The sequence below is a fragment of the Globicephala melas genome, chromosome 10 (genome assembly GCF_963455315.2).
Source record: "Globicephala melas chromosome 10, mGloMel1.2, whole genome shotgun sequence".
Taxonomy (NCBI): Eukaryota; Metazoa; Chordata; class Mammalia; order Artiodactyla; family Delphinidae; genus Globicephala; species Globicephala melas.
The window spans coordinates 99,449,158-99,470,743 of record NC_083323.1 but is presented as its reverse complement, the minus strand read 5'-3'; the positions used below and the strand labels follow the sequence as shown (position 1 = coordinate 99,470,743).

General features: G+C 56.5%; 2 protein-coding genes across 6 annotated transcripts; one reads left to right on the top strand and one right to left on the bottom strand.

Moving 5' to 3' along the window:
- The first annotated feature begins 1,253 nt into the window (after positions 1–1,253).
- ITFG2 (integrin alpha FG-GAP repeat containing 2) lies at positions 1,254–15,488 on the top strand. Of its 3 annotated transcripts, none has more exons than XM_060306472.2 (12): positions 1,254–1,481; positions 5,309–5,404; positions 5,966–6,007; positions 6,101–6,272; positions 7,027–7,166; positions 7,608–7,756; positions 8,121–8,218; positions 8,332–8,385; positions 8,486–8,577; positions 9,652–9,769; positions 10,546–10,715; positions 14,646–15,488. In XM_060306472.2, exons 1-12 carry the CDS (start codon positions 1,386–1,388, stop codon positions 14,721–14,723), a joined length of 1,305 nt encoding a protein of 434 aa, XP_060162455.1. In that variant the 5' UTR covers positions 1,254–1,385; the 3' UTR covers positions 14,724–15,488. The 3 variants fall into 3 exon arrangements, with proteins under 3 accessions (XP_060162455.1, XP_060162453.1, XP_060162454.1); XM_060306470.1 differs by lacking the exon at positions 14,646–15,488 and adding an exon at positions 10,951–12,698; XM_060306471.1 differs by lacking the exon at positions 14,646–15,488 and adding an exon at positions 10,951–12,698 and having other exon boundaries at positions 10,546–10,719.
- NRIP2 (nuclear receptor interacting protein 2) lies at positions 11,152–20,757 on the bottom strand. 3 transcript variants are annotated; one of them, XM_060306475.2, is made up of 6 exons: positions 20,292–20,757; positions 16,872–17,027; positions 15,598–15,680; positions 14,304–14,425; positions 14,031–14,083; positions 11,152–13,712 (listed from the first exon to the last, which is right to left on the bottom strand). In XM_060306475.2, exons 1-6 carry the CDS (start codon positions 20,478–20,480, stop codon positions 13,620–13,622), a joined length of 696 nt encoding a protein of 231 aa, XP_060162458.1. In that variant the 5' UTR covers positions 20,481–20,757; the 3' UTR covers positions 11,152–13,619. The 3 variants fall into 3 exon arrangements, 2 of the variants coding, with proteins under 2 accessions (XP_060162458.1, XP_060162457.1); XR_009565542.2 differs by having other exon boundaries at positions 13,834–14,425; positions 16,872–17,024; XM_060306474.2 differs by having other exon boundaries at positions 14,031–14,425; positions 16,872–17,024.
- Between the last annotated feature and the right edge of the window lie 829 nt (positions 20,758–21,586).

Genomic DNA, 21,586 nt, shown 5'->3' with positions numbered 1-21,586 from the left:
GAAAGACCAACGTGTAGATCAGTCTGGGCCTGCAAACCTAAACCTAAAAATATACCGAACACCTGTAGAATCTCACAAATAATACTTTTGATATCCTGATTGATGAGGCCCAAAGCAAGGCTGCACTGGATTCAACATGGAAGGTTTCCCCGAGGCCAGCCTTGATGGCGATGTCCCATTTACGCTACCGAGGGGGGCCCCCGAGGGAGGGAAGCAAGAGTTTTGTGCTGGGGGGACCAGAGCAGACCCAGAATCCCAGCGACCCCGATTTCTAGCCTGAGGACTTTGCTAGGAACTCTGGCAGTCAATGACAGAAAGGACGTGGGGTTTTGGCTCGAACAATTCTGGTCTGAGCCCCACCTCCATCACTTTCTGCCTTGTTGCTTTATCTTGCTGAACCCGTTTATTCATCCAAAAAACTGGAATAAGGAGACAAGGTCACAGGGTGGTTGCACTATTTACATGAAACAATAATTGTGCAATGTGCTTTACAAGTGAGTTTCAAACTTTTACCCACAGGGCACACCCACCGTGGGACAAAAAAAATATTTTTTTGATAAGCCGGTATATACACGTATAAATATATACAATTGAAACAAAGGTTTCACAAAAATAATACTTACCTTAACTACTCGAGATTACTTGGCATTTTCTCTCTCTTTTTTTTTTTTTTTTTTTTTGCGGTACGCGGGCCTCTCACTGCTGTGGCCTCTCCCGTTGCGGAGCATAGGCTCCGGACGCGCAGGCTCAGCGGCCATGGCTCACGGGTCCAGCCGCTCCGCGGCATGTGGGATCCTCCCGGACCGGGGCACGAACCCGTGTCCCCTGCATTGGCACGCGGACTCTCAACCACTGCGCCACTAGGGAAGCCCTGCATTTATTCTACTTCGGTTTTTAAAAAGCTGGTCCGATTCACTACCCTCATTTCAAGACTCATAATGGGGAGCTACGCAGTTTTTTTTTAAACACTGTTGGAAACCACACACTCATCGGTTATTACGATTATTATGATTCTCAGGTATGGTCTGACGGCTGGGAATCTTCACTGCCAGGGCAACAAAGGACAAGGTCAAGGTTATTAGGTCAACGCCGCGAAAGCCCTGTTGCCAAGGAAACGGCTCGGCCAGGCCAGCGTCGGCGGACCTGGGCGCGCAGAGACTGCGGAGAAGAGGAATGGCCCGAGGCCCTGTCACTCAGCCCCGCCCCCACGCCACGCGCGCCCGGAAGGCCCGCCTCCTCTCAGGTTAGGCGAGGAAGGCAGCGATTGGAGGCGCAGGGGGTGACGTAAGCTCCCGCTGTGGGTGGGTTTCCGCTCGGGCGGCCGTCGGGAGGGGCTCGGGGAACACTTAGCGGGGCTCCCCGGTCCCTGAGCCCTGGCAACTGCGATGAGGTCGGTTAGCTACGTACAGCGCGTGGCCCTGGAGTTCAGCGGAAGCCTCTTCCCACACGCCATCTGCCTCGGAGACGTTGATAACGACACGGTCAGTGCATGCGCACTGGAGAGACGCAGCCCGTCTGCGACCGCGGGGTGGGGCGGGGTGGGGCGGAGCGGCGGAGGCCGCCCGCGGCGGCGTGTGCGTGCTGCGAGTGCGTACGGTGTGGGCGTGGACGGCGTGCGTTGCACGGCGGGCGGTGCGGGCACGGCGCTGAGAGCTGGATCGGGAAGGGCTGTGTGGGCGGCTGGGGTACCCGGCATCCTGGCTGGATTGGTCCGGAGCCCTGCTCCAGTGTCCTTCTAGGGACTCGCGTACCGGGTGCACTGCCTGGTCAGTCACTTGTTCCCAAGAGGAGTCTGTGAACTGTGATGGCCGAGTTCCCAGCTCCTCCGGGGCCGCCTTCCCTTTCAGAGCGTCGGAAGTAGGCTAAGAGCGCGCGTGCGGCTCTTGCGGGAGCACCTTCCGCACCACCCGGCTCGGCCCGGCCCACCGGACTGCTCTCGGCGCTTGGCCGGGGCGTCTCCGCCCGGCGGGCCCACCTCGGTTGAGTTACTGGCTCAGTGTCCATGTCCCTTTCCTCCCCCAGCGGTCCTTCCTTTTCCCGTCGGTTAAGTGACTTAATACAGGTAGAGCAGGTGGAACTGTGTCTGGCATTCGGTTAACGCTCAGGACGCGTTAGCGTCGTCGGTAGCGTTTGATTATGGGCCGAGGGCTCTGCTGCGTTCTGGGAATTCAAAAGCCCCAGCCCGCAGGTAGCTCAGCGTGGGGCGGGGGAAGGGTGATAGAAGAATAGGGAAATGTAGTGAGGCCCATTGATTACAAGATGTAGAGGGTTCTGGGGTGAAGCATCCAAGGGAACGGTGGCCGTTGATGGTGTAGGACACTTTTTTCCATAATCTCAGTTTCATATGAAAAGCTAACAGAAAGGAAGTGCGCTTTCTGTGCCCTGCGTCCGCCTTCTAGAGACTGTCTCCCCACTGGTGTCGCCAGGCTTCCGTGGGGTCCTCGAGGGTGTGTATGCAAAGCACATGGTTGCTGTCCTCTCCTACCCTCTGACCCCGTCGCTTCTCTGCCTCCCTCACATCTCATCCTCACCTCCCTAACTTGTCTGTGCTCTCTTCCCAGGGAAAAAAATTCGGGCTAAAACGTCCCCATCACTCACCCCCAACCCCGCCCCCAGCCTCCTTTGCGCTGTGATGGAAAAAGTATTTTATGAGGCCTCTTGGCTCTATCCTGTCTAGGGAGGAAAAAGTTATTCCCATAAATTTGTGTTATGTTTTCTGGGCTCTCTCGTTTCTTCATATGCTCAGCAGTATAATTTTATGAGACAATCAAGGGAGGCATTTTAAAATAGTACATTAACAGAGTGACGTTAGATGTGCATTATTTTCTATTTTACCTGATTGTTTAAAAGGGCACATGTGCCTTTTTCCCCTAGCTTCACAGTGTCAGCTTTTTTTGGCAATTGTACTTTTCTAAGTGAATTGCACACTCAGTTCTGCAATATTAGGTATATCACACTACTTTTTGGGGGGGGGGAGGGGAGGCGTGGGTGTGCTGTGCAGCTTGTGGGATCTTAGCTCCCCGACCAGGGATTGAACCTGGGCCTCGGCAGTGAGAGCATGGAGTCCTAACCACTGGACCGCCAGGGAATTCCCTACCTCTTTTTTTTTTTAAACCTTAGTTGTAAGCATTGTAAGCTCTGTAAGGATAGGAATTTTTAAAACTTTTTTTCACTGCTGTATTCCCAATACTTAGGATAGTGCCTGGGACATAGTAGGCACTCAGTAAATGTTTGTTGAATAAATGAGGGTTGTTATTAAAGGCAAATGTCATTATGTATCTCAAAGCAGTTTGAAGGGTTTTGCCTGTTATTAATAAATATAATTGAAAGAAAGGCAAGTAGGTGAGGTAGTTGGCTACTAATCAGGTGTGGTACACTCAGCCTGCATGAGTATGGATAGAAATTTGGTACTGATTCTCCAGGCCAGCCTTTGGAGATTTGGGGCAGGAAAAATACTTATTTCATCCCATTAAACCAGTAACCTAAAGTTATTTGCGAGTAATTTATTTCCTGCTAAGTCGGAGGGAGAGCTAGGGATAGAATACACACCCTCGAGAACCCCACAGAACCAGTGGGGAGACGGTGTCTAGAAGGGGGACGCAGGTCACAGAAAGAGCACACTTCCTTTCTCTGGTAGCATTTCTGACTGAAGGTGTACTCTGCAGCCGGGGTTCCTTAGTGTCACTGAGTAACCTCCAGAGGCCAGAGCCAGGATGGACCACAGAGGAGCAGAAGTGCTGGGGAGCAGATGGGCGACCCCGGAATTGTGCTCATCCAGGTCACCTACTGAGTTGTATCTACTCACTCACCGCACTCACCACACTGTTTTACAGTTTTATTCCTTCGTCTGTGCCCTTGTTAAACTGAGGTCCTTCTCAGCAGCTGTACAACTGTGGATCTGTGGCATTTGTCTTTGGGCCCCTAACGGGTTGTTCAGCTTTCCCTGAAAACTCAAGGGTTGACTGGGCATTCCCTTTCATTCTGATTTTTCTTTGTTAAAAAAAAATCTTTAATTTGTCATTAAGTAAACATTTATCGAGGGCCTGCCATGGACTGTGGCATTTATTGAATGAATGTATAGAAAAAGAGTGAATTGTGTGAAAGATGCCAACATCCCCAAGCTTTGGAGGCATTTAACTGGAAGCTGAAAACCCCCGTTATTCTTGCTATTTGTCAGTCACCTTTCTAGATGCTTCCCTCCGTTAGCTCGCTTCTCACGGCAACCTTATGAGGTGGATAGTCTTGTGATCCTCGTTTTATAGATGAAAAGATTCAGGCATAGAGGGCTGGATTCAAATTCAGGCAGCTGCGCTCGGAGGCTCTGCGCTATTCAGCCTTTCTCCTGTGTGTCTGCAGAAGTCCAGGGTGCAGAGGGTTTGATGTAAATAGATAAACTTGTTTTATGCTTCTATTATCTAATGTCCCCACCAGAAACTGCCATAACTATTAAAATATAATAAATGTAAGCTTCAAATCATTATTAATAAACCCCAATTTGTTTCTCATTTTTTCTTACTGTTGATCTGTTATGTTTTTGTTGCCTTTAAAATTAAAGCTCTTGAGAATCTAATATTCACTCTGAGGACAGGAAAGGGTGTTAGATGTCCCCCCAAGAAGGAATCATGAAAGTATTTCTGGAAATGGCATTTGGAGCCAGCTGGCTATCATCGTTATCCCCTTGAAAGGGCGGCCAGCCTTTGAGGAACCACTGGGAAATGGGGAGCCCACATGTAAACGGCGAAGAGGCTCCAGACCCTCCTGGGAGCTTAGCCACCACTAGGGGGCACCAGAGGCCCAGAGCTGGGATGCTGCCCCTCCGGCACCTCCACCAACCGTGTTCACTCAGACGCACCAACGTCGAAAGGCCTTGCCAGGGGAGGGAGGACCCCAGAGCTGACGTTGTCTTTATTTGGTCCCTGATTAAATATGAGCTCTGAAGTTAAATTCTCCAAAGGTTACGTATTTGGGGTCATTTTCCTAACGTATCCCATGTGTAAGGACAAATTAGAAACGCCGAAAGCAGGCATGTGGGGCATTGAGCTGTTCAGATGTCAGACTTTTCTGAGACGGAGCACAGATTCTGTATTGGCCCGTCTCTAACCTGCCCTGCCCTCAACACACACATACCCCTAACTGGAGATAAAGAACCTGGGAGACTGTGACTGTGTTGGTCTCGAAATCTTGCTAATAAAGTTGATGAAGATGCAGGTTGAGGTCTTGTGACTTCCGCAGAGTGGGCCCAGTCGAGAAGGGCTTGAGTGGCTCAGCAGGACCCCAGCCTAACCCTCTCTTCTCTTTCCATTTGAAGTTAAATGAACTGGTGGTGGGAGACACCAGTGGAAAGCTGTCCGTGTATAAGAACGATGACAGCCGGCCGTGGCTCACCTGCTCCTGCCAGGGAATGGTCAGTATTCAGCTCCCTGGGTCTCCAGGGGCAAGGGACCCCTCCTGCCCAGGGACTGTCGAGGCTGGGCCGCATGCATGAGCTCCCCAGCGTGTCCGAGGTCGCCAGCTACTGGTTAAGGGTTCATTTGAATCGGAGGGAAGCCCCAGGCTTCCCAGATGTCATGCGCACACACAGCCGGGCTGGTTTTCATTTTATGTGGTGCAATGACTCCCTTAGTTCTTCGTGGATCTGCTGAGGTTGTCTGATCGTACGAAGTGTAGTAGAAAATGGGGGCAGTCATTTGAATACTTCTAGAAGTATGATAGTCCGGCTCTATTGATGTAGTTTTTGTTTTGTTTAAGCCCAACTTGTCTTCACTACCCCAGGTCCTTACACTGCTGTCTGGTGAACTGGACCCAGAGCACAGTAACGGGATTAGCCCGGCCTCTCGACGTGGGGCGTGCGCAGGAGTTTTCAGTGAATGACGGTGATGAGAAGCCCGCTCCGTGCTTCACAGAGGTTAGGGAGCACTGGGGACCCTTAGCGTGTCCCCCTGAGCCCCTCTCTCTTCTTTTGCAGCTCACGTGCGTCGGGGTTGGAGACGTGTGTAATAAAGGAAAGGTAGGAAGCCCAGGGCGCTGCGGGTTTCCCTCGGCCCGTCCCCGACCCCTGTGCTCTGACGACCGGCCCCTCCTCTGCCTCTGTTCCTCCTAGAACCTGGTGGTGGCCGTGAGTGCCGAGGGCTGGTTTCACTTGTGTGACCTTACGCCCACTAAGCCCCCGGATGCTTCTGGGCACCACGAGACCCTCGGCGGGGAGGAGCAGCGCCCAGTCTTCAAGCAGCACATCCCCGCCAACACCAAGGTCATGCTGATCAGCGACATCGGTGGGCATGGCTGTCTTGCAGGCAGCCAGGGAATAGGAGTCAAGGGGCAACAGAGCAGATCTCGAGGGAGCCAGGGGTCTCATCAGTGTTTGGGCAGTTGTCGTGCATTTAACGCCAGGCTGCTGAGCTCCCGTTATAAACCAGGCATCATTCCAGGCACTGGGATTGCAATAGTGAATAAAACAGACAAAAGTGACTGCCCTCTTGGACCTTTACTAGGAAGGGACAGAAAATAAACACTAGCAATGTGGTAAGAAAATTAAATAGTATATTCGAAAGTAGTGAGTGCCGTGGAGATCGCCCACGGAAAGGGGCTGGAGGGCGTTGAGGTCGAGTTGGCTGTTCTAAGTGGAGTTGTCAGGGGAGTCCCTGCCGAGAAGGGGACAGCTGATCAACAGCTCCAGGTTGCAAGAGAGTGAGCCGCTTGGATATGGGGCTGGTACTTGGGCCAGAGGCTGTCTCAATGGTGCTGGTAGGGATATGGGTGCCCCAGGGCACTCGAGTTGTGTACCCGGGGAAGCAGCGACAGGCCCTGCGAGGCAGCTGTGTGGCTCTGGGTGCAAGAGCAGGCAGGGGAGCGGGTGCCTGGCTCAAGGGGTGACGTGGCAGGTCGGCAGGTGGGCCTGAGGTCGAACCTGATAACAAGTGCCAGTGGCGGTGGTGCTAGAGGGGCGGGGAGGAGGGCGTGCTTGTAGGACTGCAGCTGGCGAAGACAGGTTTGGCTCCAAACTCGTCTCATTTTCTGGATCCACAGATGGCGATGGCTGTTGCGAGCTGGTGGTGGGTTACACAGACCGCGTAGTCCGGGCTTTCCGCTGGGAGGACCTGGGTGATGGTACCGAGCATCTGACAGGGCAGCTGGTGTCACTCAAGAAGTGGATGCTGGAGGGTCAGGTGAGAGGCTGAGCATGGGGGCCACAGCCCAGGAGCAGGACGGGCCTCCCTCCTGGAGGGGGCTTGTGGGAGAACAGGCGGGGGCTGGGGCTCAGGGTGGGAAGGAGGGAAAACCACCTTGTTGACAGAGACCCAGAGGAGATCACTTCGAATCAGGGTCTTAGGGGAGATGGCCAGTAACGGGCCGACAGGAAGGAACATTGCGCTAAGAATTAGGGATGTGATGGTGGGTGTGTCGCGTCGGGATCCGCGCCGCGGGAGCGCAGGTGCTCCCTGTGGAGAGGGTGGCACCAGCAGGAGCCCCGTGGACGCTGCATGTCCCCCTGCTGCTGCCCTGGAAGGCTGAGGACATGTCCCAGGGCCCCTGCCTACCCCCGTCTTCTGCAGGCTTTCCCCTTTCTCTCGCCAGCAGTTCCCCTAAGCCCCCATTCTCTGGTGCAGGTGGACAGTCTCTCGGTGACTCCAGGGCCCATGGGTCTTCCTGAGCTAATGGTATCTCAGCCAGGCTGTGCTTACGCGATTCTGCTGTGTACCTGGAACACAGACCCTGGGCCGCCTCCCACCTCTGAGGGGCCCGAGGAGGGTACCAGGTAAGGGGGGCGGGCCTGTGGATGGTGGGGTGCCTGGCAGCGAGGTGGGCGCCCACAGCCGTGGATGGGTCTGTGGTTGGAGCAGCTTCAGCTGGGTCCCGACACAAGCACCTCTGCCCCATGAAGGAAGATTATTTCGGGACCCAGGGAATCCTGACCCTGACGCAGCAACTGGAAGAGGTTCTGAGATTCCAGCCTGGCAGCTCCGTCCCTCTCTCTCGACTTGCCCACTGGCCCAGGTGGGGTGGGCGATAGGTCTCCCAGCTGATTCACGTCCTGGAAACTCGCACAGAGATGGGGCCCACGCGGGTCCGGAGAGCCAAGCTCTGTTGGGCTCCCACTTAGCCGCCGTCCCCCACCACAGGGAGACCCCCGCTGCCCGAGACGTTGTGCTGCACCAGACGTCCGGCCGCATCCACAACAAGAACGTCTCCACTCACCTCATCGGCAACATCAAGCGAGGTGGGGCGGGGCGGGGCGGGAGGTGCAGGGGGGAGGGGGGAGGGGAGGTACAGCCTTGCCTTTCACGTTTCCTTCTTCCGGTCCTTCTACCGCCCCTCCCTCTGCGTCCGCAGGCCGCAGCCCCAAGAGCGGCGCCTCGGGCCTCTTTGCCCTCTGCACCCTGGATGGTGAGTCCCTCGGGTCAGCCATGGGCCGTGCAGGGTGGGCAGTGGTGTGCCCGGGGTCTGCGCAGGGTTCTGCCCCCAGCCTGGCCGCCTCTCCCCGCAGGGACGCTGAAGCTCACGGAGGAGGCGGACAAGCTGCTGTGGTCGGTGCAGGTGGACCACCAGCTCTTCGCCCTCGAGAAACTGGACGTCACGGTGAGTGGGGGCCCTTGGGGGCCATTCTCCCTTCTCCGCTCACTCCGCCTTTCCCTCAAGGCTCCCTAGACAGGCCTGGCCCCCGAGCTCCGCTCACTCCACGGGCTCAGCGCTGTTCTCTGTGCCGCTGGGGAAGCTCCCATTTCAGCAGAGCCGATGGCTCCAAAGAGAAGCACCTTGTTCTTAGGGTCCAGAACTGAGTTGCTCGCCCATCTGCAGATGTCCGCACATCAGTGTGTGTTCACCAGAGCTGTGGCCCCTGGGTCGGCAGGTGAGGCTGCGCTGATGCGGCCGTTGTGCCTGCTTGAGGGTCTAGGAGAAGAGGCGTGAGGCTCTGAGGTCAGGTCAGGACAGGCCCGGCTCTGAGTTTCAGTTTTGCCACCTCCCGGCCGGGTGGCCTTGGGTGAGTGAGCTTGTCTCTGTAAGCTGGCGCTTCCTCAATGTAAAATGGGAGTGACGTCACTTCCTCAATATAAAATGGGAGTGGCATCGCCTCTACTACTTAGGGTTGTCGCGAGCACTTTCGGGGGGGCGGCTCATTCAGCAGCCCCCTCTGGTGCCAGGTGCCGGGACATGTTCGGTGAGAAACGCAGGGGGTTTGCCTTCCCAGCTGTTTGTCACCCGGAGCCGAGTCCACAGCTCCCGTAATTTCATCCACCCGGTCAGGAAGCCTTTCTAAAACAGCTCCTGGGGACTTCCCTGGTGGCGCAGTGGTTAGAAATCCGCCTGCCAAAGCCGGGGACACAGGTTCGAGCCCTGGTCTGGGAAGATCCCATGTGCCGTGGAGCAGCTAAGTCCATGCACCACAGCTACTGAGCCTGCGCTCTAGAGCCCGCGAGCCACAGCTACTTAAGCCCGCGCGCCTAGAGCCTGTGCTCCACAATAAGAGAAGCCACCGCAATGAGAAGCCCGCGCGCCGCAATGAAGAGTAGCCCCCGCTGGCCGCAACTAGAGAGAAAGCACGCGCGCAGCAACAAAAACACAACGCAGCGAAAAATAAATAAATTGAAAAAATAAAAATAAAATAAAACGGCTCCTGGCCACCCCTGCATCCCTGTCTCTGGCCTTTTTCAGGGCAACGGGCACGAGGAGGTGGTCGCCTGTGCCTGGGATGGACAGACGTACATCATTGATCACAACCGCACCGTCGTGCGCTTCCAGGTGGACGAGAACGTCCGTGCCTTCTGTGCAGGTGGGACCCTGCCCTGCGCCCCTTGCTAAGCACACCTGTCCCCCTTGCTTCCACTCTCACTGCGGCCCCTGACACAAGTCTTCGTAAACAAACGAGTTCTTCAGCTCTTCGGTTAGAGGGTGTGAGTGGGCACCAGATTGCCATCTTTACAGTTTTAACTAAGAGGAGATAAAAGACAGTGAAGTGTCTATCTTTGGATATTTTAAAGAATCAGATATGGGGGGCGGGTTGTTCAGAAAAAGAAAGAGTCGGATGAGTTCTTGTCTGCCTGCTGTGTGGAGATATGGGAAAGTTCCTCCCCATCTGAACATGTCAGGACTCTGAAGACTGTTCTCCAAGTTCCATTCTCTTAGTTCCAAATCGGGGACCTTGGGAAGCAGCGTTAACTCCTTTGGGGGTGTCTCTGGTCACTAAAATGGTAACACTTGAACGACGCGCTGGTGCCACATTGCAGTGACCTGGGAAGAGGGATCACCACCCAGGAGAAGCCGCCCCGCGTTACCCTGGGGCTGTCACTGAGATGGGAAACCAGCACGTGTCACCTCCTAGGACACTGTCCTGCCTGGGCTTTGTTACTGTGGTTCTCCGTATCTGGAATGGGCCAGATATTTTACGTTTTACCTGCTTTACTGAGTTCCCAGCAAGGAAGAAATAGAGGGCCTTTAGTTTTCTGCTTGGCGTCCACGGGTGGATAGAAGCTGCTGACACGAATGCCGCCCGCGCCGGCCATAAACCTCCCCAACCTTTTTCTCCTACCCCCGCCACCCCTCCCCCAGGCCTCTACGCCTGCAAAGGGGGCTGCAACAGCCCCTGCCTCGTGTACGTCACCTTCAATCAGAAGATCTACGTGTACTGGGAGGTGCAGCTGGAGCGGATGGAGTCCACCAACCTGCTCAAAGTGCTAGAGGCTGAGCCGGAGTTCTGCGGCCTGCTGCGGGAGCTGGGGGTGGGTGAGTCCTGGGGGCGGGGCTGCTGCGGGAGCTGGGGTGGGGGAGTCCTGGGGGCGGGGCTGCTGCGGGAGCTGGGGTGGGGGAGTCCTGGGGGCGGGGCTGCTGCGGGAGCTGGGGTGGGGGAGTCCTGGGGGCGGGGCTGCTGCGGGAGCTGGGGTGGGGGAGTCCTGGGGGCGGGGCTGCTGCGGGAGGCCAGGTCCCAGCAGACCCACCAGCCCCTCTTGCCCGCAGACCCCGACGACCTCCCCGCCGCCCGGGCCCTGCTTCACCAAACCCTCTACCGTCCCGATGGGCCGCCACAGCGTGCCCCCCCAGGCCTCCGCGATGCCTCCTAGCTGGACCACCGTCTTGGCTAAACGGGACCCTTCTGAACCTCCCCACCCCGCAAGCTGTCCACGGTGTTTGCAGGACAGGGAGCGCACATTATAGAGGAGGGATGGCGGCAACCCTCGGGGGACTGGGAACTGTAGACCTCATGGTCTTTCTGGTGAAGGAGGAGACGAGTTGCTCCTCTGCCCCTTTCCTCGTGTGCCTGGCCCATCACACCGGTAGGCACTGCCCCCTCCCCAGAGCTCCCCACTCTTGTTGTGTGGGAAACAGACTTGTTTGTGAGGAGGGACTACAGATCTCTCACTGCTCCCCAGGCAGACTTTGGGGCCAGTGGCGCGATGGCAGTGAGGCCCCACCCCCAAGTTCCATCTTTTGTGGCACGGCTCCAGGTCACTGACGTCACTGATTGTTACACGAATGGCGAACCACAGATCTTTGACTTATGATGGGTTTCACTCTCATAAATCCATCGTAAGTTGAAAATATTGTAAACTGAAAATGCATTTCCCACACCTCACCTACCGAACGTCACAGCTTAGCCTACCCTGTGATAAACGTGCTCAGAACACTTACATCAGCCTCTAGCTGGGCAAGGTCACCTAACGTGAAGCCTGCTTTATAGTAAAGCGAGGGATATCTCACGTAATAAACTGAACACTGCACTGGAAGTGAGAAGCAGGATGGTTGTCAGTGTATTGGTTGTTCACCCTCATGATTTTAAAGTCTGATGCGGGTTTGCAGTCCAGGCAGGCCACGATCAGAACGATACCCTGGGCCACGTATATCCCTTCTTCTCTTGCTTCCTGTGCTCTGAATCAATGGTCTTCGAATTGTAGGTTGCGATCCTTTGTTGGGTTGTGGTCGGCAATTTTTTTAAATAAATGAGATAGAGTAGACTAAGTAGGACCAAAAATATGGGAGTATGTTGCTCACGTGTAGGGAAGGATTGTTTTGTTGTACTTGTGTGTGTCCGTGCACGTGTGTGTAGTGAGTGCAACGTAGAATACACTTCCTGCTGAGTTGTGTTCAGAGGAGTTGGAAAGCCACTGCTGTCAGTTATAGTGACCCCAGCCAGAGGGGTCAGCCCGAGGGAATGTCCCCCTTCACATTTCCTTCTGTAAGGGAACAAGGGCAGAGTGATCATTCAGTGTCTGAGAAGCAGAGAAGGACACTAGCTAGGACAAACAGGTGTTTATTCAAATGGGGAAACCACTGAGCTGAGGGCCTCCTTGGGCCTGGGTCTGCAATTGCAGAAGCAAAGGAGGCGGAAGGGAGGGGGACAGGGAGAGGCCCGGGAGAGCAGGGGTCGAGGAGCAGGGCCAGAGGGGCCAGCGCACTCTCACACCTGTGCCAGTGAGCCCCTCTCCTCTCCTCTGGGTGCAGAGGACTCAGCTGAGAAAGGTTATGGCCAGGGCTCACGGCAGATCCTGGTTCTGCTCAGATCTAATCTACTCCAGGCTCAGGGTTTTGACTCCGAGCTGAGTGTCCTAGTCCCCTGGTCGGGTTAGTTACACCACTGTCTTCCTCTCCCCTAATCCAACATATGAGAGACTCAAACCAGCCAGAGAGGCACCCGGGGGCCTGGCCCTTTGAGGTTTGGGCTCTTCACAGGGAAGGCAGCAAAGCCTCCTTGTGTCTTTGCTGGACTCAGGGCCGGGGTGGGGGGGTTGGGTAGCCACTGATGCCAGAAAAAACCAGCTCAAGCTCAGGAGGCCAGAGATGAGGGGTGGGAAGAAGGTCTAATGAAGTGGATAGTTCTAGAAATAAGAAGGAATATTGGTCAGGTTAAGTCTGGGTCCTGGCAACGTCACCATTCCTGTCTGCCTTGGGGGGCCATTCCCCACAGGGCTCTCCACACATGCCCAGTGGGTGAGGAAGCAGGTGGAGGGTACGTATCTGGAGTAAATAGTAGAGGTTTACCCAAGGTTTGCGCAGGGCATCAACTAATAACTGGCTTCAGACGTTTGCAGCCCCAGAAGAGGCAGCCGATGAAGGAACCCCCGGCCCTCATGGGCTAGGCATTCCTCTACTGTTGTGGTGACTGTTTCTCTCCCGCTCAGCTGTGCGCAGATCAGAGAAGTGGACACAGCAGGGCCAGGGGCCCGGGCCGGGGAGGGGGGCAGGCTAGTTGTGAGGCGAGCCACGCGGAGTCAAGGCCTCGACGGTGTACGGGGTGGACGGGGCAGGCAGGGGCCAGCAGCAGCCTGTAGCCTTGGACTCGGGCCACCCCATGCTGTGCCAGGGGCCCAGCCAGGACCCCGCTCTGCTGGTGTCCTTTTCTGAGTCCTGACTTAGCTCCGCTCTTCTTGGGACGGCGGGCATGAGAGAGGACGGGGAAACCAGAACCCTGAGATCGCGGGCCCTCTCCAGGGAACATTCCTCCTGGGGGATGGGGCAGGTGCTGAGAAGCAGAGGAGTGTGGCCGACTGGGAAACGGGAAAGGGGCCAGGGTGGTGACAAGAGGGTCAGACCCAGCTGTCCCAGCTACCTGGCTCTAGTCATGCCCCATCCCCCCATGGCTCTTCCCTTCAGGCAAGGAGCTTTCCCCTGGGGACCATCTGGGGCAGCGGTCACTGGTCCGGCTCTTGGTGCAAAGGCAGGAAGGGCAGCTCAGGGAGGGGGGCTTTCAGCCGCAGCACGCGATGCTCCAGGTCAATGCAGCACTGTGGGGTTGGGGGACAGTGAGCTCACCTGGGCAGGTAACCCCTCTCCCAGCCACGCTGCTTTGTTCCCCTCCGCCTTCCCACAGCACCCTGCTCTTTTCTCCTCCCTGTTGCCACTCACCTGGACCACTCTCATGGAGGGACCCAGTTCTCCATATTTTTCACAAATAAGGAACCTCTAAGCATCGAGGGTGAAATTCCACATCTCCAAGTCCGTCTCATCGGAGCCTGGCCCATGCTTCCACACCCGTGCCCCCTACTTCTTTTTCCCAGCGCTCGGGGTCAGGCCCTGGGTGTGGGTGTCAGCATCCTCCTTACCTTGAGAGAGAGCAGAGTCTGCAGGCCAAGGCAGAGTTCAGGACTCTCCACATCTGCGGGAACCGTTTGAGAATGCTGCTGTCCTCCTGTCAGCACTCGCCCCTTCTCTGCTCCCCCCACCACCCCAGGCCAGAGAACCTTGGGGATAATCAGAGCATCTTTGGGGGTACCTTGTCTGTGCTGGCAGGAGCTGACAGGCTCTGCCTTCGCCCCGCCCAGGAGGGAGAGCTGTAAGAGCAGAGACGCGGGGATGCTGACAGAGAGGGGACTTACCTACCACCCGGGCCGAGCACGCCACGGTTGCCTGGCCCAGCTGTAGTTCCAGCTGCTCCACCTGGGCTGGGGGCCCAGGCGCCAGGTCCCCAGATGGGGCTTTTAGGACCCTCTTCCCTAACCTGTGGTTGGGAAGCAAGGCTTATGGCCACCACAGCCCCCCATGCCGCTAGTCCGCTAGTGTCCCTCCCCGCCATGCTTTGGGTTCTCAGCCAACCCTGGACCCACGTGGGGTCTAAGTCCTGTCTTCTCTGCCAGAGCCCCTGTCACCTCTTTTCAAAAAAGTAACAGCTTGGGACTTCCCTGGTGGTGCAGTGATTAAGAATCCACTTGCCAATGCAGGGGACACGGGTTCAAGCCCTGGTCTGGGAGGATCCCACATGCCGTGGAGCAACTAAGCCCGTGTGCAACAACTACTGAGCCTGCGCTCTAGAGCCCACGAGCCACAACTACTGAGCCCATGAGCCACAACTACTGAAGCCCACGTGCCTAGAGCCTGTGTTCTGCAACAAAAGAAGCCATCGCAATGAGAAGCCCACACACTGCAACGAAGAGTAGCCCCCGCTTGCCGCAACTAGAGAAAGCCTGTGCGCAGCAACAAAGACCCAGCACAGCCAAAAATAAATAAATTAAAATAAATAATTTTTTTAAAAAAAGTAACAGCTTTATTGAGATACAGTTCATATACTGTGAAAGACACCCTTTTTCTTCTTTTTTTGTCTGTGCCACGTGGCCTGTGGGATCTCAGTTCCTGGACCAGGGATTGAACCCAGGACACGGCAGTGAACGCTCTGAATCCTAACCACTAGACCAGCAGGGAACTCCCAAAAGTCACCCTTTTAAAGTAGACAACAGAGGGACTTCCCTGGTGGCGCAGTGGTTAAGAATCCGCCTGCCAATGCAGGGGACATGGGTTTGAGCCCTGGACTGGGAAGATCCCACACGCCGCAGAGCAACTAAGCCCGTGTGCCACAACTACTGAGCCTGTGCTCTAGAGCCCACAAGCCACAGCTACTGAGCCCACGTGCCACAACTACTGAAGCCCGCACGCCTACAGCCCGTGCTCTGCAACAAGAGAAGCCACCGCAATGAGAAGCCCGTGCACCACAACAAAGAGTAGCCCCCGCAACTAGAAACAGCCCACACGCAGCAACGAAGACCCAACGCAGCCAAAAATAAATAAATAAAAATAAAGTAGACAACAGAGTTCTGCCACCATCACTAATTTCAGAATATTTTCATCACCCCAAAAAGAAGCCCCCTCCCTACCCATTCTTTTGGGCCCCCGTCTTACCCCAGGCGGCTGAGGCATCCAGCGGAGATCTGATTGTAGTGGGTGCCCGTGTCCACGGCCACCTGAAGAACCTGGTCCTGGCACTGAGAAAAGGGGGAGGGGAGGGGACTCCGTGAGTCCCCAGGGGGTAGTGGGGAGAAAGGGTTGGGACTGGCTCTGTCACCTTTCCCAGCCCCTGATGGGTCCCTTTCAGAAATGAGTGAAGGGCTGGGAATTCCCTGGCGGTCCAGTGGTTAGGACTCCACGCTTTCGCCGCCAAGGGCACGGGTTCAATCCCTGGTCAGGGAACTGACATCCCACAAGCCACTGAGTGCGGCCTCCGGGCCACAAAAAGTGAGTTAAGGGTGTTTTTTTTGGGACTCGTACAGTTGAGCAGAAATGGGTCAGATACGGAATCAAGAAAGGAAGTAAAGCCGCAGGCGGTGAGAGTGTCCTTTGGGGAGGATTCGCCCCAAGTGTAGGTCTGTGCCTGTGCTTGTTGACAGTGGTGCCGAGGGCCTCCCGTTAGATGAATCGGGGGTGGGGATGAGGAGGGATACCTGGTTAGGAAATTAGATGTGGGGAACAGATTCACCACCGCAGGCGAAGGAAGACAAGGTCGCTTCCTCTTAGATAAAAACAGACGTTTGGGTTTGCACTTGGATACCGCAAAACACATTGTTTTCTCCTTCCACACTGTTTGCTGAGGTCTGCTGTGCGTGGGCACGTGGAAGGGGCAGCAGGGGAGGCCGCTCCCCAGCATGCAGGGGAGTGGAGGGGCACCAGTGCACGGAGAGTGTTAAGGCTGTGGGTTGTGAGTCTAGAGCCTTAGATGTTGAGCCGGAGGAAAGGCTCTTCCATTGGGAAAGTCAGGGGAGCTTTCCCGGAGGCAGTGACAGCTGAGGCTGGAAGGATCGGAGAACGTGGACCTAGGATGACAGGCAGAGGAAGCATGGAGCAAGGATGGGCGGAAGGGAGGGCACGGCTCGGCGTTGGCTCTGGGGATGACAAGGCTGTGATCCGGAGCACGTGAGCTTTCACGGGAGGGCTGCGTTATCCACACGTGCGCACCGTTTGTGTGTGGAGCACACTCACGTTTAAAGATGATACTTTGCTCAAGGAAAGGGAGTCGTGTACACCTCGGAAAGACGGGGCGGCGAGGGGCAGGAAGCAAAGGACACGGAGGATCCCAGTCTATGGCCCAGCCTGGGGAGAGGGCTCCCCCATCCCTCCCTCACCACTGGGGCAGAAGGGAGAGTGGGTGAGGGGAGCAGGCCCGGGGTGGGGGGTCTCACCTTGCAGTTGACCAGAAGAGCTGGCCTCTCTGTCTTGCTGGTCTTCCTCCTGGTCTCCTGGCCGTGGATCGCGGCCAGCACCAAGGGATGCTCCCCCTGAGGCCGGCTCGGGTTCCCCTCCACCAGACGCCGCTGGATCACGTTGTGCGGTTGCTGCTTCCATCACAAAACGTGCAGATGCTCAGTTCCCTCCCTTTACAAATCCCAGGCCGTTCTCCCCAGCCCCGCCCCGCCCCTGAGTCTCCTGGGAGTAAGAAGGGGTGAGAGCTTCCCCAAGGATCCCAGCAGTCAGATCATTATAGCAGAGCTAGTCCCAGTATCAAACCATGCCGTTTTCCAGGACCCCAATGTATTGCTCAGTAATGGAGAGATGGGGAGGGGGGAAGGGTCTCTCCTCGGTTAGACAGACGGGACATTTCAGGCACTCGCGTGATGCTGGGGGGGAATTCTGTCTCAAGTCTACAACACATATTCTTGGGGACACTTTTTCTTTTTTTCTTCCTCTGACCTCATCCTTCTGTGGGTCGCAGATCCCAGAGTTGATGGTGTGATGAAAAGAAGTCAAAGTAGCAAGAACAAACAAAAAAGAAAAAAAGTCCAAATCTAAACTAGGAAGCTGGGGGAGTTCCCTGGTGGTCCAGTGGTTAAGACTTGGTGCTCTCACTGCCGGGGCCCAGGTTCCATCCCTGGTCAGCGATCTAAGATCCTGCAAGCTGTGAGGCAGGGCCAAACAAACAGCCTAGGAAGCTGGGCGTCATCCTCACTGTCCTCCACCTGAAGCCACCCCGCCACGTCCAGTCACGTCTAGATTCTGCCAGCTTCGCCTCCTGTATTCACGGTCCACCTCTCTTTCTGTTACTGCTTCGTTCACACCTCAGCACGGCTCTCCTGAGTCCCTGGGACGCCTCCCTAAGTCCGTAAGGACGTGTCTCTCAAATCCACCTGCTCAAAGCCTGGGAGTCTCTGAAACTCTTGCTACTCCAAGTGCCGTCCTCAGATCAGCAGCTTTACCACCACTAGAAAGCTCCTAGAAGTGCAGAATCGGGACCTACTGAACTGGAGCCTTGTTTTAACAAGATGCCCAGATGACCTGTGTGCACAGTAAGGTTTGAGAAGCACAAAGCGACATGTCAAACTAAGCCTGTCACTCCGCTGCCTAAAATCCATCAGAGCCCTCCCCTCCCCACCGTGCTTACGTGGAGGTGACAGCCCAGGTGACCCGGCCACTGCCTCATCTCCCCCCACCCCCCACCCCCGCTGTGCTCATCGGCCCCAGCGCCCCCTCTGGTCACCTGGAGCAGGCTGCCCGTCACCTCCATGCCTCTGCTCCTGCACACCCCTCCTTCTGAAACTCCTCTTCTCACCCTTCTCTAGGCCAGACTGGGCCACTGGCTCAGGAACTACTCTTTATTTGGACAGAGGCTTTTATTTTATGTCTGGGGTTCCAAGGGCATGCTGTAATTCACGCAGGGTCCACCCCCTCCAAGAAGCCCTGTCTGACTTCTTCCCACTCTTCCCTCCACACACCAGGCGGGGGCCGCGTCCTGTCCCATGGCCCCCTTTGTCACGCGTCTCAAAGCTGTTATCTGCCCTTGAGGTCAGGTCTGTGTCTCATTCCTCTTTGCATCACAGGGCTCAGCTCCGCATACAGCAGGCATTCCCTAAATGCTCACCGAGAAATGACTGTGTCCCTCCGGGCTCCACACTCGCTTCCCCACCTGCCCTCTCTCCTTGGGAGCCTGGGATTGTTTTTCTACCCTTGCCTTAATGAGGCCCTTGAGGCTGCTCCCGCCAACAGGCTGCCAGCAGGAGACCTAGCTCTGGGAAAAGGGCAGCAGCGAGCTCTGGGAGCGGCTGGGAAGGGCAGCTCTGTGGCTTCCAGCTCTCCTCCCACCTGTCCCACGAGGGATGCAGGCTCAGGCCCCCAAATGCTGTGTCTTCACTCCCGAAGCCATGCAAGGTAACTGCTCCGTGTCGGTCCGGGAGGTCCTGAGGGCAGAAGGCTGGACCTGCCACGCTGGGGCGGCAGTGTCAGTAGAGCCTCTTCGCCAGGGCCGGACAGATGAGGGATGGGCCGCAGAGGGCAGAGGCTGTGATTTCCTAGCCACTGAGAGCCAAAGAGCCTGCTTCCCTGCTCTGTGTCTCAGCTCTGCTGCCTCTTTGCAAGGAGGTTCTCTGAATTGAAGTCTCAGTCTGGTCGCCTTTCCCCTTGCGGCGCTGCTGGGCCGGGCTCCTGGAGGGTGACCATTTGGCTGGGAGGAATGTGGAAAGGTAGGGCTCTTTCAGGAAATGCAGCGAGGGGCTGCATCTGGCTCCAGGTTTCCGGGGAGAAGGGGCCGCCAGAGTAGCCTGGAAATGGCCCCATACACCTCAGGTTGCAGGAGTCCCTCCTCTCAGACCCCCTGCCCAAGAGATGAGAGAGGACAGAGTACCGCAGCCTTTCTACAGAAGCCCTCTCGTCCTCTGTGAGCCAGAGCCATCGCATCTTCTCCGGACCTCGTGGGTCTTACTTTCTCTCTCAGGCTAAGTGGAATAGTATGAGTAGCTGGAGGGACAACAGCCTTTAGACAGAGCTCCCAATTACCCAGGCACTCTGCTAAGTCCTTTACAGGTATTAGCTCATGTAACTCTTACATCCCTGTGAGGTACATCCTGTTAATTTGATCCTCATGTAACACATGAAGAAACTGAGGCTCAGAGACATAAAGAGACTTGGCTGAGTTGCTAAGTGCCAGAACCAGGATCTGAACCCAAGCATCCCGGCTCCGAGGAAGGCCACTCTCTCAGCCCCTCCCTCTGTCAGAGGGGAGTGAGTATATGCAGCTGTCCCCTGACTCACCCACCCCTCGGTGTCGCTCCCTGACCCCGTTCCCTCGGGAGGCCACGCTGCTGCAGGGGAGTGGAAGGAAAGGAGGCTGGAAGGGCCACTGCACCTGCAGGGAGCAAGGGGGCCCTCAGGAGCCCGACGCCCAGGCAAAAGCCGCGGGAAGCCCTGGTGTTCTGGCGAGGATGGGGCGGGGGGGCACCGAAGGTCCAGTCCCAGTGTGAGAGGACCTGTGGCGTAGGCAGAGGAGGGAATCGCGACCTTGAACCCGCTGGGCCCAGCGGCAAACGACTGCTCCAGGGGCTCCCGGGCCCCACAAACCTCTGCTCTAACAAGTGCTCCTCTCTGCCCCCCTAAGACAAGCCTGGGGCTCTTTGGGGAAGCTGAGCAATAGATAGGGTCCCCCAGAGCCACCAAGCCGTGGGAACACGCCAGTGAAGAGCCGGGAACGGTCAAGGTGAACCCACAGGTCAGGGCTGCCTCTCCCCTCCCCGTGGGCAGGGAGGGGCAGCTGGAGGCTGGGGTCTGCACCCTCCGGCAGAGGAGAGAAGGGACCCCGGCCCCCCGGGGGTGGGGAGGGGGGAGGGCAGCCTCACCCAGTCTTTGGAGGTGCCGAGCCTCTTGAGGCCGTCCAGGGGGAGCAGGTCGGCCGAGTCCTTGTGCAGGAACCGGGTGGCCTGTCTGTGCTGGCGCTGCCGGCTGCTGGCTCGGCCCCGCAGCTCTGCCTCCTGTCCCCTGTCCCCGGCATCTCCCTCCTCCCTCGGGGCGTCCGGCCGGATGCTCATGACCCCCGCGGGCAGGCCGGGGGCTCCTGAGCGGTCTTGCCCACCGTCCTCTCTGCTTCCTCCACCCGGCAGCTTTCTGCCTGCAGCTCTCCCAACCGGAGGGCCTCAGCGGAGGGAAGAAAAGAGGAAGTAAATAAATAACGTGAAGGAGCGGCGACGTCAGACACCAATTTCCAGAGCTTGCAGTAGAGGGAGCGGGGCTCCGGCTGGAAAAACCCAGCCCTGGTAGGCTCTGCAGCCTCGCCAGCTCCTGGGTCCTGGCCGGAGTGGGCGGCCGCGGAGTGGGGTGTGTGTGTGTGTGTGTGTGTGTGTGTGTGTGTGTGTGTGTGTGTGTGTGTGTGTGTGTGTGTGTGTGGCTGAGAGGGTGGGTGTATCTGTGCTGTAAACTGTCAAGGTGTCCGTGTGTGTGTGTGTGTGTGTGTGTGTGTGTGTGTGTGTGTGTGTGTGTGTGTGTGTGTGTGTCTGAGAGGGTGGGTGTATCTGTGCTGTAAACTGTCAAGGTGTCCGTGCCAGGTTGTTAGAGAGGAAGTGTGTGTCAGTGTGCAGAGGTGGCAGCCCGCGTGCTCGGGGCGTGTGTGGGATGCAGGGCGCATATCTCTATGCGCGTGTCTCCTGGGCTGCCCCGCCGTGCTCTCCACCTGGGGTTCTCCGCAGCCCCGGGGCTGGGACACAGGCCAACACTAGGTTCAGAACAGAGAGGGGCAGCATCACAGTGTCCCCGCTCCTTTCCTCCCACTCAGCAGGAGCCTCCCCCCTTCCTGGGCCTCAACCTTTCAGCATCCTTTGCTTGTTTACGCTGGGTTCTGGGTTCCAGGGCTGGCTAAGAACAGCTGTGAATCTCCCCGCAGTTAGGGCCCCAGCTTCCTCCTCTCCTTTATGTAAGGCTCATCGAGTCCTGGCTTCTTTTTAAAAAGTTATAATTCAAGCATGCAGAAAGTTATAACTTTTTTTCTCTTTTCATTAGAAAAGAAAAAAAAAACTGCTACAAATATAACTGAAGCTCCTTGTGGGCCCCTCCTCCCCAGCTAACATCCCCTCCTGAATCTGGTATTTCTCACATCTTTTTCTTTTCTTTTTTTTTTCTTTTTGGCCTCACCGCTTGGCTT